Source organism: Artemia sp. Qi Xiang Cuo, chromosome 18 (genome assembly GCF_049724085.1).
Source record: "Artemia sp. Qi Xiang Cuo chromosome 18, ASM4972408v1, whole genome shotgun sequence".
Lineage (NCBI taxonomy): Eukaryota > Metazoa > Arthropoda > Branchiopoda > Anostraca > Artemiidae > Artemia > Artemia sp. Qi Xiang Cuo.
This window is the reverse complement of record NC_142811.1, coordinates 42,372,050-42,391,429: the sequence shown is the minus strand read 5'-3', so window position 1 is coordinate 42,391,429 and position 19,380 is coordinate 42,372,050. Positions and strand designations below refer to the sequence as shown.

The following is a 19,380-nucleotide window of genomic DNA, read 5'->3' as shown; positions in this document are numbered from 1 at the left end:
TTATTCAGATAAATGTCCCTCCCAGATTCATTTCTTTTGGCCCCTTAATTATTTTCCTTCCCCGAGTAATAAATATTAATTTTCCTTTTTATTTTGTGACGCCATTTTGGGTCTTCTTAATTGCGTACGTGTTTAGTAGACCACGAGGTAAGAAATTGCGCAGTTAGGAAGGTTGACCAGTAAATTAGTAAGTCCTAGGATTGGCTGGAAAGATTCATTTACCACCCTCGTAACCCCTGTCACAGCACTCGGCTAGCGGGCTGGGAGAAAGAGTCCTTTCTGAAATCAGTTCTTTTATACAACGTGTAGTGATTACAGTAAGCTTTTTTTTACTATGTACTCTTTTAACTTTTCAGCTTAGGTCGAGTCTAAAGAGGTAGTTAGAAATCTTATCGGTAAACTTTGGCTTTAAATGTGGCCATAGACCATCCGATCACGTTGGTATATACGGAACCGTTGGAGTAACCGCGGAAATCCCACTAATTTGGGGCCGACGAGGGATCTCCCCCTCCAGTAAGTGGCATAGCAACTCTTTGTGCCATTTTTGCCTTTAAAAGTGGTGACCCCCGCACATTAAACATCCAATAAGTGGTGCCAGCGGTACTTACACTCCAATAAGTGGTGGGAGCGATTTAAGGTCCTATCAGGAAATCTGATAATAAAAGAATTCCGCGCTTTCGAAGAGACGGGTTAATTTGGCCTAGAAAGTAGCCTATGGTGGGTACATATATAAAAATCGTAAAGAGAAAATTTTTATCTGAGCTGTGCCTAGTCGGATAATAATAGGTAATAAAATTTAAGAATCAATAAATTACGCGAATAAGTAACTGGTGAGACAAGGGAGGCTGCGCCACCCACGGATAATCTACAAATTAAATAGCGAGAAAATGACCTATCAACAGCACTGATAGCAAAAGAATTATGCGTTTTCGAAGAGACGGGTGAATTTGGCCTAGAGAGTGGCCTATATCATTATATATAGAGAAAAAAAATACGGAATTAATTAATAAGAAGGTCTATAATGGGCTGTGTGCCTTGTTAGACAAATATAAAAAAAGATTAACGTGAAATTAATGAGTTGAGTCTACAGTGGGGAAATCTCCGTAGTTAAAAGTATTACAGGGTTTAAGGACAGATAAGAAAACGTTGAAAGTTGGGTTATAATTTGAGTGAAGTGGCGGACTTAGATATAATCTTCAGTGACGAAGGTTATAAGAGTATTGAGGAGGCAAATTAGAAGAATTTGTCAGTTTGTGCGCAAATTGGACAAGGAAGGTGGGAGGCATCTGTCCTATTGAGTAATCTGCCCAGGATGAGATTATATTTGGAATACGAGTATCCAGGGAGGATACGGGATTTGTTTTACAGGGTAGTTCCCCTGTTTGAGTTTAGTCCAGCTAATTCACTAGTGGAATATTCGCGCAGTTTTTCAGTTTATTTTCTCGTCCAACCCCTGTTAATTTGTTTTTCGGAGATATATTTCACTCACGTAAAATTGCTTGTTTTGATTCCCTAATGAAGTCTAGACATTCCGGTTATTTGAAAAATTGTTGAACTTACCGGCTATTGACTAATTGAATAAGAGATAATATAATCAGAAAGAAGTATACGCGGTAAAATGAGAGGGTACGAAATAAACAAGGAAGAAATAATATGTGAAAAAACAAGACGAACTCATCCCTCAGAGGCTGGGCCAAATGAAGGGGAGTTGCGGGATAGAGATAGTACAGATAGGGAACAAAGGAATTCAGAAAAGGAATTGAGAAGAAATAATGACAAATGGAATTTTGAAATAATGTCGGACAGAGATAAGATGAACTCAAGACCGAGAAGGGCGAGTGAAGCACATAGAAAAAGTAGAAAAATAGAAAGAAAGGCAAATATAGAGGCCTTTGAGAGAGAGTACCAAGAATATAAGGGAAAAATGCAGGCTGAGAAAGATGAAATTAGAAAGAATAGAAAACAGGACGAAAGGGCTAGAGTAGCCTATAAAGAAAGAGACAATACGGATAGAGAACGAACAAAATGAATTAAGAAGAAATAAGGACAGACGGAATCAAAGTAGTCCGAGTAGAAGGAGCAATGTTGAATCGAGATCCAGCAAGGGCTCGCGAAGGAGTACTCAAATAGATATGACACAACAAATATTAAATTTCATGAGAGAAAGAGAGGTAGCCAGAGAAAAAAAGGAGGAGGAAGATAGAAAAGAAAGAGAGGAAGAAAGAATAGCTAGAGAAAAAAGGAAGAGGCTGATAGAATAGCCAGAGAACAAAAAAAGGAGATTGATAAAATAGCTAGAGAGAAAGAAGAAATATATCACCAAGAGTTTAAAAGAACCATGATAGGCCTAATAGAAGCCCACTGGGGAATTCCAGAAAGCGATATTTTATCACTACTAACTTCTAGGCTGTTGGATAGGCATAATAATTTGTCTAAGAATCAATCGCGAGAAAAAGAAAATTACCAGACATTAAACACTTTTACGGGAAAATATGCTTCTTCGTTGACAAGGCGGGGAGGTGTACTAACCCATAAAACAAATGGGAAGGTTGAGACACCCTGTCGGAAAAATGAAAAACTTGATACGCGGGTCCAAAATGTTGATAATCCACAAAAATGGGATGCAGAAGTAATAAGACAACATAATATTGAAAATAAGACGCGCGAAAATGATTTTTCAGGAAAATTTGCAGATAATGGAAAAATTGAGAACACCTTTAACGAGTGTGAGACGCCGAAAAAAATTTGCCAAAATGAAGCACTGATTGTACCAAAGAAAAAGGAGATGAAATTTATTGTGCGCGCTTTTCCTCGGAGTGTTCGGAGAATTTTGATAGAATATGAAAAACCAAATGTTGGAGTTCAATTCCCATTTGATGACGAAATGTTTGGAGCTGCGGTAAGAATAAAAAAGACTAAAAGAGAGAAGAAATATATTAAGCGGAACTACAATAATAAAAGACAGTCGAAGATAAACACTAGAGTCCAATTCAGATTTCATGACGATTTATTTAATGCTACTACAAAAGAAAAGAAAACTAAAAGAGAGAAAAGAGATATTAAACGGAGCTACAATGAAATTATTCAGTCAAAGATAGTGGACACTGGAGTCCAAATTAGATATAACGGTGTTATATTATTTTGCGCGAATGACAGAATTGAGAAAAGTAGAGACGAAAAGAGGAATGCAAAGAAGAGACAAAATTTGGAGATTCAGCCTGCAGTGGCGAAAAACAAAAAAATTTTGGATGGGCTGTGCCTTGAAAACATAGATAATAAGGGGGAAAAAGAGGTCACAGACCCATGGGGAATAACAGAAGATGGTTACAAAAGAGAGATGAATGACCTACAACGGGGTGGGGGAAAGTTGGGAAATATTGAATGTCGATTCGGATGGAAAAAAATGGGAAAGGAATCTAATATTGGTATGATCAACTCAAAAGAGGGTTTGTTTCGTTATTAGTGATAGGAGTTCCTTGGGAAAGATCCCCTCTGTGAAGTGGCGAGAGATCGTCCTTTTCCTAAATGCACAACTGGTGGACAAACTGTAATCCCTTTACCCAGATCTTACCCTTCTGATCTGGAGTCCATTGGGGATACTCTCTCCCAGTCACTTCATATCACCCAAACCGTTGTCCAGCAACCCTATTCATAGCTGTTATTCTTCATGGGAGTCGACAATTATTTCTGGCAAATTGTATTCCGTGGGAGATGTATCTAAGTTTCATCTTGAACTGGCAGCAACGTATATTCTTCAGTTAGTTATCCCAAGAAAGGGAAGACAGAAAAAAGACGACTCATGGATCACTCAAAATGTTACTACAGTCCCAGTACTCTTATCGTTTTCACAGGCCTTTTTATTTTCGGCCTTAGACTATTTGAAATTATGCCAAGGGGCAATTTACTTTTTGATTGAGATGTGGGGTTGTTTCCACAGATGGAAATTAAGAGGCTAGTGCAGCCAAATTTTTCACGATGGCTGTCATCATCATATGTGCCAGAAACTGATTCTCTGCTCCTCTCAAATGTAAATTCATGAGAGCAAGGAAATTTTTGTTTTTGATTGTGCTGTGCACAATGAATTTCTACGAATCGCGGGGACATCAACTTTGAAAACCAAATGCGGATGTTAGACGATCTAGACCATGGTGGTCGTACAGTAGAGACGTGTCGAGGACGGCCGATCCAGAGCCAAGCGGAGGAAGCACAGGCATTGGTAGAAGAGAAGATAAACAAGTTTAGTGATTTTAAGTTTGGTGTTATTTATTTTATGTCTGAGTTCTCAGCCAATCCACCGGAGATGCGGGCCATTTATATTAGGAGGGAGGTGTTGGAACCCTTGGTCCCAGTTTGTTCAGATAAATGTCCCTCCCAGATTTATTTCTTTTGGCCCCTTAATTATTTTCCTACCCCGAGTAATAAATATTAATTTTCCTTTTATTTTGTGACACCATTTTGGGTGTTCTTAATTGCGTACGTGTTTAATAGACCACGAGGTAGGAAATTGCGCAGTTATGGAGGTTGACCAGTAAATTAGTAAGTCCTAGGATTGGCTGAAAAGATTCATTTACCGCCCTCGCAACTCCTGTCGCAGCACGCGGCTAGCGGGCTGGGAGAAAGAGTCCTTTCTGAAGTCAGTTTTGTTATACAACGTGTAGTGAATACAGTAAGCTTTTTTTACTATGTACTCTTTTAACTTTTCAGCTTAGGTCGAGTCTAAAGAGGTAGTTAGAAATCTTATCGGTAAACTTTAGCTTTAAATGTGGCCATAGACCATCCGATCACGTTGGTATATACGGAACCATTGGAGTAACCGTGGAAATCCCACTAATTTGGGGCCGACGAGGGATCTCCCCCTCCAGTAAGTGGCATAGCAGCTCTTTGCGCCATTTTTGCCTTTAAAAGTGGTGACCCCCGCACATTAAACATCCAATAAGTGGTGCCAGCGGTACTCACACATCCAATAAGGCCCATTGCCTATATATCCTCAAAAAACAACCTAATTGCTGCAGACTGGGGTCTAACGTTTAATTTGCTCATCCTTACAATATGTTGTACAATCTTATTGGACGTTGCCTTTCCTAATTTTGCCCGCCAGCTTAACATCCAGTTTATGAAATGCCTCCGACTGGTATCTTCTCTCGGCCGGGTATTCTTCTATAAGACTCCATCTTGTCTCCGCGTTCATCTCTTGACACATCTTTGATTACTTTGATATAATGAAGGATTGGCTCTTCTTATTCTGTGAGAGGATTCCAAAAATGTTCACTACCTGTAATGGCTTCGATAACCATCCGTACTGTACTCTAGACCTATTAGATCCCGAAAGATGTTTAATCGTTGCAGGCGCGGGGGTCGAATCTCGGAGTCACGTCCTTTATTTCTGTGATTACCACTTTTCTATACATATAGAAAATTTATTTCGAGAGCATGTCAGTGATGCCTCAGCGTTGCCAAAGCGATACAATTGTACCTTTTTTGGCACAATTAAAGGTCCTGGCAAGGCCATATCGAGGAGGGGGGGGTTAGCGGGTTGGAATACCCCCCCCAAAAAAAAAAAATTGTCTGACTCGTAAACACGTAACAAAAAATAATATGAACAAATTATTGATTCATTTTTTAATGTTTTACCCCCCCCCCCCCCTCACGAAATTTTTTTTGGAAAACTCCCTCCAAAAAAGCTCCTGGATACAGTCCTGGGTCCTGGTGCAATACTGTACATTTTGAAATTTTTGGTACTTCACAAATTTTCAGGTACATTTCGGTTTTATTTGCTCCTCTCTGATTCGGGTATCTGTTCAAGTTTCAGTTTATCGGAAATTTTCATATGTTTACCACAAATTTTCAACATTCTGTCAAAATAGTACAAATTAATCTCTTGTGGTACAATTTTGGTCAGAAAACTGGTCCAATTTATTTCAAAGCGTTGGCAACACTGGTGGTGTCCCAGTCTTAGTTGCACCATCAGTCTCTTCATTACTGGGATCCCATGGTGTCCTGGAGCCAACATTAGTGTAGTTCAATTTCTATTGGACCCTATTCTTTTTAATCATATGCTCTCCTTTATAAGTCACTGGCTTCTCTGCTCTTAATATTCTCAAGAGCCTTTAGACATGCTTGGTTACCTGTTCAGATGACATCCCTATGGGGAATGTATGAGATTACAAAATTTCGTGAGGTATCCTGAGCAGATGGCGCCGAAATTATTGACTGAATAGAGAGCTTGCATGCTGTAGTTACTTGAAAAATAATGTGTTTACAACATTGTGTGACTGAGGTTAATTTATTTCTAATCAATCGCTGATCCTAACTCTTTCTTTCAATGAATGAAAAAACGGGTATAAAGGAAATATACATTACTTTCTATTGAAACTAAAATGCAGACAAGTTTTTTAATATTTCTTCATTCTAGGAGCCAGAAGCTAGAAGCTGTGTTCGCATGAGTTTTCGAGTCCTTCAAGCCCCACCGCCATCCCCTACAGCTGTCTTGAAGGGACTATGGGCAGATGAAGAAATGCCAGTCGGTCCTCCTGCGACTTGCGTATCTAGACAGGTGATAATCATACTAATTTTGGATAATTTGGATAATTAAGAAAATCAATTATTTGCTTTTATTAATATTATCATGGTCCTTGGGTAAATAAGGAAAGAAGAGCTACTCTCCTTGATGTAACAGCAAGATATTTCAAAAGCATATTTTCTGTTGATAAGTGCTTTAGAGGTTCCATCTACTTTGCTTGCGTATCAAAGCTAGCTTTTTTCTCTTTTTTGTAACGTCGATTCAAAGTTCTTTCACACTTCAAGTTAAAATTGGAAAAAAAAACTGCTTATTTGTTATATTCCAAAAGCATCATGTTGAATTCACCAACGTATGAGCTTTTCTTATTAGTGGTGCACTTCAAGGGTTATGCAGCCCTAATATCTTAAGGAAAAGTTTATCCACTCTTCCGACGCTAATAAAGATGTCAGACGTATCTCCATTGGAACATTAGTAAAATTACTTGACGGTGACTCCTTAAGAGGCTGAATGTATCAAGTTATAGCACTTAAATGCTGAGAAGCAAAACTGCTTACCTTGTCCTTACTCTGGGCTACACCAAAGAATCATAAAATTTAATTAAATCGAATGTCTAATTAAGTTTTCAAAAAATTCATACATACTTTTCATTCATTTTTCTTTGAAATTTTCCAGGATAATCAATTTTTTAATTTAGTTTTTCATATTATTGTATGATCAAGTAATAAAAAAAAATCATGAATCTGGCGGAAGTCTTTGCTTTTTGCTGGAGATATTAAAATTATATTCAAGTCTTTTTTTTCCCTAAATACTTCTCATTTTGCAAGTAATTTTATTCCATTTTTAAGTATACCTGTTTTTTTCTCATACTAGGGAAAAACTAAGAAGTTTTCTATAGTAACTCGCGAAACTTTTGGCATCTTCTAATATCTCCAAGACAAAAGATCTTAAAAACAAAAAAAATACACTCTACCCTTCAGACTTAGGAAGGCAGCTCAGAGTTTACGTGCTATTTTATTCTATTATGCTAAAAGTAATTTTGCTATCTTTAGTTTTATTCGTTGTATTATTATTAAATTGATTTGATTAATCGAATTTATGTTAACTTAATTATTATATTTCCCCATATCAGATGTTTAGGCATTTACCGCATTTGAAACAAACATCCAACATAGACTAAGTGTTGAATTTTTCTATTTTCTTTTTTTTTTTGGTAATATCCTTCAGCAATTCTTTCTCAGTTCAAGATTTTAGTGGATTAGATACTTTTTGCCCAGAAGCATATGATTTCCTTTCTACTAGTATTTCATTTTCCTTAAAAGCAAACTCCCTTTGTAAGCTTCTGTTTTGTGTTTCCTATACTAATGTATTTCATTATATACTATTTAGGACGAACTGTTTGTCCCTGAAAAACATAAATTTGGTAGAAACGTTACTCAAAATTTCAATGATATTGTTTGAGCGGAAGTGAAGGGTGTAAGTAAGTTCCCATAAATTTGTTAGCTTTGAAGGTGTGGAAAAAAAATCATTTTAAAGCTATTGTTTTATTTGTTATTTAAACTCTAACAGGTGTTGTGAACTAGTAAGTTTCTCAGTCTTATATAAAAAATTCAAATTTTTATGTGTCCAATTTCTATTAACAAGGACCGTTCACCACATATTGTTCGCCGCCATGAGCGGTTTGATTGTTTGAACTGAAGGTACGAAAAATAACTATGCTACTTCACAAAATGAAAGTACTTTATTTTCAGCATTCCTGCTTTGACATGTTCATTAGGCTTAAGAGAAATGTTGAAGTTAAGGACCCTACCTTCGCTACTTCACAAAATGAAAGTAATTTTTCTCAACTGACAATGGTAAAAAAAATATAAATTCCCTGACATTCTTTCAGTATAGTGACCCTTATCGTTCCGAAAAAGAATATCAAGGATGAGAAACATAAAGGATGACAATGAATTATAATGAGATACTTGATCTTTTCTCTCGAAACATTCTTTCTCTAAACACAAATCCTCTATAGTATATTTTCAAAGTAATCTTCTGTTTTTCTTTTGTATGCTATTGAGGTAAAGTCCCTACATTGAAATAGTCCCTATTCATAAAATAAGTATAAATTACTCCCAGGTAATCTTGCTTTTAAAAAAGCTACTGGGTCTTAAAAAACGTGAACTTTCTATTTTTCTTCCGAAAGACATATATCCGTGTGGAGACAAAGCCCCAAAGAGTTCTTGGTGGCGTTCACCAAGGGATGGAACTTTTTCTCCTAAGGTTTTGTGGTAAAAAGAATGTTTGAATTTCATTGGTTGGCATCTATCACGGTTTTTTGGAAGCCAATCACATGAGTCCATTAGCCAATAGTTCCATGTTCTTAGAACCTGGCTAGTTCCTGTGTAATAATTAAATAAAAAAAAACAAGTTTTTTTAACTGAAAGTAAGGAGCGACATTAAAACTTAAAATGAACAGAAATTATTCCGTATATGAAAGGGGCTGTCCCCTCCTCAACGCCTCGCTCTTTGCGCTAAAGTTTTTTATTGTTTTAAAAAATAAAGTTGTGAGACAGAGTCAAACTTTAGCGTAAAGAGCGAGGCGTTGAAGAGGGGACAGCCCCTTTCATATATGGAATAATTTCTGTTCGTTTTAAGTTTTAATGTCCCTCCTTACTTTCAGTTTAAAAAACTTGTTTTTTTTATTTAATTTCTGATCGTTTTTTAGTTAATGCAGCTTTTATTTTGGCTCACCGTCATTGAATAAGTAAACAAAATTTGCATAAAAATTGTACTTTTCTTTTGTTAAATGGCTGTCTCTAAATTCGGTTCTGACGTAATTTACAAATTAACTTACGTAACGAATTTATATATTCGTATATTTTTCTTCTGGCAAAAAATACGAAGTTGCAGATTTTTGCAGATATGAGCTTGAAACCTATGTTATAGGGTTTTCTGATACGCTGAATCTGACGGTGTGATTTTCAAATAAATTCTTTCACTTTTAGGGGATGTTTCCCCCCTCTTTAAAAAATCAGGTAAATTTTCTCAGGCTCGTAGCCTTTGATGAGCAATACTAAACTTAATAAAATTCATATATTTAGAATCAGCATTATAAGCCCATTCTTTTGATATATTTATTGACATCAAACTTCCGTTTTTAAAAGTTTCGATTACTATTGAGCCGTATCGCTTGTTTTTTTTTATTGTTTTTTTTATTACGTATATAATATTACGTATATGATGGGGTTCTCCCCTTAGTCAATGCCACGCTCTTTCCGTTAAAAGTTAAAACATTTTTTAATTCGCAAACTCCTGAATCACAAAGGTCGTTTAATTAGAATATATAGCTCTTTAGAAAGTACTAAAAAAAACTGTAGCGTAAAGAGCGAGGTATTGACAGCGGGGTGAACTCCCTCATATATGTAATAATTTTGTTCCTTTTAAGTTTTAATGTTCTTCTTACTTTCAGTTGAAATAACTTGTTTTTTTTAATTTAATTTCTGATCGTTTTTTAAATAATGCTTGGAAATCCGGCGCCCCCTTCATAGAAATGTTCCTTACCCCAAAGAAACATCCTCCACGGAAAGATTCTCCCGAGTAACCCCCTCCTCCAGCCCCCCCCAGAAAAAAAATTATTTCTGAAAATGTCTGTATACTGCCCAATAACCAATACAATATGTAAGCAATGGGCAAAGTTCATACCTTGCAGCCCTTCCCCTGGGAACTCTGGGGGATTAAGTCATCGTAAAAGACATATTTATTATATTTTCGACTATGCTGAACAAATTGGCTATATCAAAATCTTAATTGGGTGACTTTGAGAAAAAAATGAGCGTGGGAGGGGGCCTAGTTGCCCTCCATTTTTTGTCACTTAAATAGGAGTAGAGATGCCTTATTGAATACAGAACGAACACATGTGCTGCCACCTACAACTTTTTTTAACACCAAATTTGGGCATAGAGTCCCTAGGGAGAACACGTGGTTAATGGGGTCAATGACCTCTTTTTTCCAAGGTCGATGTTGTTGTTTTGGGCAAGTGCACGCTCTCAGCGAATGTCAAGGTCGAGTTATTTGTTGTTGTTGTTGTAAGTGCACGCTCTCAGCGAATGTCTTAGAAAGGGGGCGCTACTCCGAACAGGACAATTGTTGTTGTTGTTGTTTTGGCCATGTGAATAGAATCGTTAGGGAGAACACTTGGTTAATGGGGTCAATGACCTAAATTTCCAAGGTCGAAGTTGTTGTTGTTGTTGTTTTGGCCATGTGTATAGAGTCATTAGCGAGAACACGTGGTTAATTAAAGCGATTGGGAATTTGGAACACCTGTGCTGTCAGTCATTAATCAAATTGTTTCCGGGTAAAGTTTAATAATGTCTGACAGGTACTGTCAATCATTAATCAAATTGTTTCCAGGCGAAGTTTAATAATGTCTCACAGGTGATGTCAAGATTGTTTGATATGTCACGAAATGGGAATTAATTTGTTGTTTCTAAGGGGAATTATTGATTCAAGAAAGGGGAATTAATTTGTTGTTTCTAAGGGGAAGGTGAAGAAGAGATATATTGATTGCGTAATCGAAGGGAGAGAATTCCCGAGAAATTGATTACATAATCGGTAGAACTCTATAAGGAGCTCGTGACGGGAATCCATTTATGGGCATAGAATGACGTAATCAACTAAGACAAATGGATTTCTGAGAAATTGATTACATAATCGGTAGAACCCAATCAAAAGGTCAGGACGGGAATCCATTTATGGGCACAGATTGACGTAATCAACTAGGACAAACGGATTTCTGAGAAATTGATTACATAATCGGTAGAACCCTATCAAAAGGTCATGACGGGAATCCATTTATGGGCATAGAATGACGTAATCAACTAAGACAATTGAATTTCTGAGAAATTGATTACATAATCGGTAGAACCCTATCAGGAGGTCCTGACGGGAATCCATTTATGGGCATAGAATGACGTAATCAACTAGGACAAATGGATTTCTGAGAAATTGATTACATAATCGGTAGAACCCTATCAGAAGGTCGTGACGGGAATTCATTTATGGGCATAGAATGACGTAATCGACTAATACAAGCAAGTTACTTTCTTAATGTCCCTCCTAAACCCATTTTCCAAGTTACTTTCTTAATGTCCCTCCTAAACCCATTTTCCAACTTGAAGTACTCATCTTTTTCACCCACAACTATACAGCTTTTTGAGTGTCCCAACACCAAGAAATACCTTTCAAAGACCATTTCAGAGCAAGTTACTTTCTTAATTCTCCTTCTAAACCCATTTTGCAACTTGAAGTACTTATCTTTTTCACCCACAACTATACTTTACAGCTTTTTGGATACCTCAAAACCAAGAAATACTTTTTAAAGACCATTTCAGAGCAAGTTACTTTCTTAATGTTCATCCTAAGCCCATTTTGCAACTTGAAGTACTTATTTTATTCACCCACAACTGTACTTTACAGCTTTTGGATACCTCAACACCAAGAAATACTTTTCAAAGACCATTTCAGAGCAAGTTAATTTCTTAACGTCCCTCCTACACCCATTTTCCAACGTGAAGTAATTATCTTTTTCACCCACAACTATACTTTTCAGCTTTTCGGTTACCTCAACACCAAAAAATACTTTTCAAAGACCGTTTCAGTGCAAGTTACTTTCTTATTGACCCACCTAAACCCATTTTCCAACTTGAATTACTTATCTTTTTCACCCACAACTATACTTTACATCTTTTTGGATACCTCAACACCAAGAACTACCTTTCAAAGACCATTTCAGAGCAAGATACTTTCTTAATATCCCTCCGAAACTCATTTTCCAAATACAAGGACTTATCTATTTCACCCACAACTATACTATACAGCTTTTTGGATACCTCAACACCAAGAAATACTTTTCAAAAGGCATGTCAGAGCAAGTTCCTTTCTTAATGTCCCTCTTAAACCCATTGTCCAACTTGAAGTACTTATCTTTTTCATCCACAACTATACTTTACAGCTTTTTGGATACCTCAACACCAAGAAATACCTTTCAAAAGGCATTTCAGAGCAAGTTACTTTCTTAATGTCCCTCGTAAACCCATTTTCAAACTTGAAGTACTTAACTTTTTCATCCACAACTAAACTTTACAGCTTTTTGGATACCTCAACACCAAGAAATACCTTTCAAAGACCATTTCAGAGCAAGTTACATTCTTTATGTCCCTCCTAAACACATTTTGCATCTTGAAGTACTTATCTTTTTCACCCACAACTATACTTTACAGCTTTTTGGATACCTCAACACCAAGAAATACTTTTCAAAGAACATTTAAGAGCAAGTTACTTTATTAATGTCCCTCCTAAACACATATTGCATCTTGAAGTACTTATCTTTTTCACCCACAACTATACTTTACAGCTTTTTGGATACCTCAACACCAAGAAATACTTTTCAAATACCATTTCAGAGCAAGTTACTTTCTTAATGTTCATCCTAAATCCATTTTCCAACTTGAAGTACTTATCTTTTTCACCCACAACTGTACTTTACAGCTTTTGGATACCTCAACACCAAGAAATACTTTTCAAAGACCATTTCAGAGCAAGTTACTTTCTTAATGTCCCTCCTACACCCATTTTCCAACTTGAAGTACTTACCTTTTTCACCCACAACTATACTTTACAGCTTCTTGGTTACCTCAACACCAAGAAATACCTTTCAAAGACCATTTCAGAGCAAGTTACTTTCTTAATGTCACTCCTAAACCCATTTTCCAACTTGAAGTACTTGTCTTTTTCACTCACAACTATACTTTACAGCTTTTTGGATACCTCAACACCAAGAAATACTTTTCAAAGACCATTACAGAGCACGTTACTTTCTTAATGTCCCTCCTAAACCCATTTTGCAACTTGAAGTACTTATCTTTTTCACCCACAACTATACTTTACAGCTTTTTCGATACCTCAACACCAAGAAATACATTTCAAAATGCATTTCAGAGCAAGTTACTTTCTTAATGTCCCTCCTAAACCCATTTTCCAACTTGAAGTACTTATCTTTTTCATCCACAACTATACTTTACAGCTTTTTGGATACCTCAACACCAAGAAAAACCTTTCAAAAAGCATTTCAGAGCAAGTTACTTTCTGAATGTCCCTCTTAAACCCATTTTCAAACTTGAAGTACTTATTTTTTTCATCCACAACTATACTTTACAGCTTTTTGTATACCTCAACACCAAGAAATACCTTTCAAAGACCATTTCAGAGCAAGTTACTTTCTTAATGTCCCTCCTAAACCCATTTTCCAACTTGAAGTACTTATCTTTTTCAACCACAACTATACTTTACAGCTTTTTGGATACCTCCACACCAAGAAATACCTTTCAAAAGGCATTTCAGAGCAAGTTACTTTCTTAATATCCCTCTTAAACCCATTTTCGTACTTGAAGTACTTATCTTTTTCACCCACAACTATACTCTACAGCTTTTTGGATACTTCAACACCAAGAAATACTTTTCAAAGACTACTTCAGAGCAAGTTAAATTCTTAACTTCCCTCCTAAACCCACTTTCAAACTTTAAGTACTTATCTATTAAACACGAAACAAAAATTCACAGAAATTTGGATAACTCAAAAACAATAAATACTAATCAAAGACCATTTCAGAGCCAGTTACTCTCTTAATGTCCCTCCTAAACCCATTTTCCAACTTGAAGTACTTATCTTTTTCACCATAACTATACTTTACAGCTTTTTGAATGCTCCAACACCAAGCAATACTTTTCAAAGGCATTTCAGAACAAGTTCTTTTCTTAATATGCTTCTTAAACCAATTTTACAAATTCTAAATTTTTCCATAGTAGATAGAAAAGGCTATATCATAGCTCTGAATATTTTCTCGAAAGATAAGCAGTTCTATTTCAATTTTAAATTATCTCAATGAAGTGAAGAAAAGTTCAAGTTCTCTTCTGAATTTTCTTAATGAAAAAGAAATTAGTTTTTATTCAATTCTATTTTTCCAAATAATATAAAAATTTTCCACTTTAGTTCAGATTTTTCTCAAAGTGATGAAAAATTTAAAATACTGTTCCAAATGTTCTCAACGAAGTGAAGAAAAGTTCAAGTTCTCTTCTGAACTTTACCAAAGAACACACTTCAATTCTAATTTCTCCAGAGAAAACCAAAATCTTCCACTTCAGTTCTTTATTTCACAAAGACATAAAGAAATTTTAAGTTCAATTCTAATTTTTCGGTGGAAGATAGAAAAAGTAATCCCCAATCCGAAGGAACCCCCGGTCCCCCAAGGCCCCCCGGCCCCCCAAAGCCCACCAAAGGACACCGAACCCAAAGGCCCCCAAAGGCCCCCCGACACACCCAAAAGACCAACAAACAAAAATTTCTCTTAGAAATAATATTTTTCATCACTGAGAACACTTTTCTGTTTGAACTAGCAAGTTTTCTGCCAAAGATACCAAATATTTTCATAGAAGTAACATTTTTTGATTGTGACAACAACTTTTCTGTCAGAAGTAGCAAGTTTTGCTTAACACTACCAAACCCACTCATCAAAGTAATGATATTTCACCTTAATACTAACATACTTTTACTGAACACACGGAAATTTCTCTTAGAAATAATATTTTTCATCAATGATAACATTTTTTCTGTTTGAACGAGCAAGTTTTTTAGCAAAGATACAAAATTTTTTCTTAGAAGTAACATTTTTTGATTGTGATAACAACTTTTTTGTCAGAACTAGCAAGTTTTGCTTAACACTAACAAACATTCTCATCAAAGTAACGACATTTTACCTTAATACTAACATACTTTTACTGAACACACAAAAATTTCTCTTAGAAATAATATTTGTCATCAATGATAACACTATTTCTGTTCGAACTAGCAAGTTTTCTAGAAAATATACCAAATTTTTTCTTAGAAGTAACATTTTTTGATTGTGATAACAACATTTCTGTCAGAAGTAGCAAGTTTTGCTTAACACTAACAAACATTCTCATCACAGTAATGATATTTTACTTTAATACTAACATACTTTTACTGAACACACACCAATTTTTCTTAGAAATAATATTTTTCTTCAATGATAACACTTTTTCTGTTCGAACTAGCAAGTTTTTTAGCAAAGATACCAACTTTTTTCATAGAAGTAACTTTTTTGATTGTGATAACAACTTTTCTGTCAGAAGTAGCAAGTTTCGCTTAACACAAACAAACCTTCTCATCAAAGTAATGATATTTTACCTTAATACTAACATACTTTTACTGAACAAACAAAAATTTCTCTTAGAAATAATATTTTTCATCACTGATAACATTTTTCTGTTCGAACTAGAAAGTCTTCTGCCAAAGATACCAAATATTTTCATAGAAGTAACATTTTTTTATTGTGATAACAACTTTTCTGTCAGAAGTAGCAAGTTTTGCTTAACACTAACAAACATTCTCATCAAAGTAATGATATTTTACCTTAATTCTAACATACTTTTACTGAACACACAGAAATTTCCCTTAGAAATAATATTTTTCATCAGTGATAAAACTTTTTCTGTTCGAACTAGCAAGTTTTCTACCAAAGATACCAAATTTTTTCGTAGAAGTAACATTTTTTGATTGTGATAACAACTTTTGTGTCAGAAGTAGCAAGTTTTGCTTAACACTAACAATCTTTCTCATCAAAGTAATGATATTTTACCCTAATACTAACATACTTTTACTGAACAAACAAAAATTTCTCTTAGAAATAATATTTTTCGTCAGTGATAACACTTTTTTTATTCGAACTAGCAAGTTTTCTACCAAAGATACCAAATTTGTTCTTAGAAGTAACATTTTTTGATTGTAATAGCAACTTTTCTGTCAGAAGTAGCAAGTTTTTCTTAACACTAACAAACATTCTCATCAAAGTAACGATATTTTACCTTAATACTAACATACTTTTAATGAACACACATAAATTTCTCTTAGAAATAATATTTTTCGTCAGTGATAACACTTTTTCTGTTCGAACTAGCAAGTTTTCTACCAAAGATACCAAATTTTTTCGTAGAAGTAACATTTTTTGATTGTGATAACAACTTTTCTGTCAGAAGTAGCAAGTTTTGCTTAACACTAACAATCCTTCTCATCAAAGTAATGATATTTTACCCTAATACTAACATACTTTTACTGAACACACACACATTTCTCTTAGAAATAATATTTTTCATCACTGATAACAGTTTTTCTGTTCGAACTAGCAAGTTTTCTATCAAAGATACCAAATTTTTTCATAGAATTAAATTTTTTTTGATTGTCATAACAACTTTTCTGTCAGAAGTAGCAAGTTTTGCTTTAAACTAACAAACCTTCTCATCAAAGTAAAGATATTTTACTTCAATACTAAAAAACTTTTACTAAACACGCAAAAATTTCTCTTAGAAAAAATATTTGTCGTCAATGATAAGACTTTTTCTGTTCGAACTAGCAATTTTTCTACCAAAGATACCAAATTTTTTCGTAGAAGTAAAATTTTTTGATTTTGATAACAACTTTTCTGTCAGAAGTAGCAAGTTTTGCTTAACACTAACAATCCTTCTCATCAAAGTAATGATATTTTACCCTAATACTAACATACTTTTACTGAACAAACAAAAATTTCTCTTAGAAGTAATATTTTTCGTCAGTGATAACACTTTTTCTATTCGAACTAGCAAGTTTTCTACCATAGATACCAAATTTTTTCTTAGAAGTAACATTTTTGATTGTAATAGCAACTTTTCTGTCAGAAGTAGCAAGTTTTTCTCAACACTAACAAACATTCTCATCAAAGTAATGATATTTTACCTTAATACTAACATAGTTTTACTGAACACACACAAATTTCTCTTAGAAATAATATTTTTCGTCAGTGATAACACTTTTTCTGTTCGAACTAGCAAATTTTCTACCAAAGATACCAAATTTGTTCGTAGAAGTAACATTTTTTGATTGTGATAACAACGTTTCTGTCAGAAGAAGCAAGTTTTGCTTAACACTAACAAACCTTCTCATCAAAGTAACGTCATTTTACCTTAATACTAACATACTTTTACTGAACACGCACACAAAGTTCTCTTAGAAATAATATTTTTCATTTCTATGTCTGAATCTATTTGCTTGCATTTCTGGGTTGGTGTTTGGTTAGGTTAGGTTAGCTAAGTCAGGTTAGCTAAGTTAGGTTAGGTTAGCTAGTAAACATTTCTCCATGTTTAAGTTAGGTTAGGTTAAGTTAACTTATCAGTAGCGCTCATGATAAGCTAACCTAGCCTAACTAAAGCATGCTACAAATCCGACATGGGTGGATTTTCCGGCGAGTATGGTTAGGTTAGATCAAGTTAGGTTAGGTTAAGTTAGGTTAGGTTAGCCTACGTACGTGGGACTGCCCACCGCCTCAACCCTAGCTCTTGAAATCCCCCCCCGAAACTCAAATTTTCCAGAGGATTTTAAAATCTCCCCTCCCCCCCCAAACTCAAAAATTTCTAGGAACATATTTTCATCATATTTAAATATTTTCATAGGAAAACCTGCTATCCTCCACTGAAAAGCCATATTAAGAGATATATTTGTGAGGTTAGGTTCGGTCAGGTTAGGTTAGGTCTAGGAATAGCTGCTTAGGTTAGGTTAGATTAGGTTAAGTGCCCCCTCCACTGAAAAGCCATATTAAGAGCTATATTTGTGAGGTTAGGTTAGATTAGGTTAAGTGGCGGTGAATGGTTAGGTTAGGATAGACTAGATTAAGTTAGGTTAGGTTAAGTTAGGTTAGGCTAGGTTAGCCTACGTACGCGCGCGTACGTAGGCTAACCTAGTTGCATGTTAGTATTAAGGTAATATGTCGTTACTTTGATGAGAAGGTTTATTAGTGTTCAGCAAAACTTGCTACTTCTGACAGAAAAGTTGTTATCACAATAAAAAATGTTACTTCTACGAAAGAATTTGGTATCTTTGGTATAGAATCTGCTAGTTCGAACAGAAAAAGTGTTATCACTGACGAAAAATATTATTTCTAAGCGAAATTTGTGTGTGTTCAGTAAAAGTATGTTAGTATTAAGGTAAAATATCATTACTTTGATGAGAGTGTTTGTTAGTGTTAAGAAAAACTTGCTACTTCTGACAGAAAAGTCGCTATTACAATCAAAAATGTTACTTCTAAGAACAAATTTGGTATCTTTGGTAGAAAACTTGCTAGTTCGAATAGAAAAAGTGTTATCACTGACGAAAAATATTATTTCTAAGAGAAATTATTGTTTGTTGAGTAAAAGTATGTTAGTATTAGGGTAAAATATCATTACTTTGATGAGAAGGATTATTAGTGTTAAGAAAAACTTGCTACTTCTGACAGAAAAGTTGTTATCAAAATAAAAAAATTTTACTTCTACGAAAAAATTTGGTATCTTTGGTAGAAAAATTGCTAGTTCGAACAGAAAAAGTATTATCATTGACGACAAATATTATTTCAAAGAAAAATTTGTGGGTGTTCAGTAAAAGTATGTTAGTATTAAAGTAAAATATCGTTACTTTGATGAGAATGTTTGTTAGTGTTAAGTAGAACTTGCTACTTCTGACAGAAAAGTTGTTATCACAATCAAAAAAATGTTACTTCTATGAAAAAATTTGGTATTTTTGCTAGAAAACTTGCTAGTTCGAACAGAAAAAGTGTTATCAGTGATGAAAAATATTATTTCTAAGAGAAATTTTTGTTTGTTCAGTAAAAGCATGTTAGTATTGGGGCATAATGTTGTTACTTTGATGAGAAGGTTTGTTAGTGTTAAGCAAAACTTGCTACTTCTGACATAAAAGTTGTTATCACATTAAAAAATATTAATTCTAAGAAAAAATT

The 19,380-nt window shown here is 34.8% G+C and overlaps 1 protein-coding gene across 1 annotated transcript in view; it reads left to right on the top strand.

The window, feature by feature from the left end:
• LOC148941513 (arrestin homolog) overlaps window positions 1-19,380 on the top strand; it is a 201,028-nt gene that overhangs the window by 138,699 nt on the left and 42,949 nt on the right. The window contains exon 5 of the mRNA XM_089104007.1: window positions 6,413-6,553. Within this exon, the coding sequence (XP_088960133.1) occupies window positions 6,413-6,553 (141 nt within the window). The remainder of the gene's footprint in view (window positions 1-6,412; window positions 6,554-19,380) is intronic.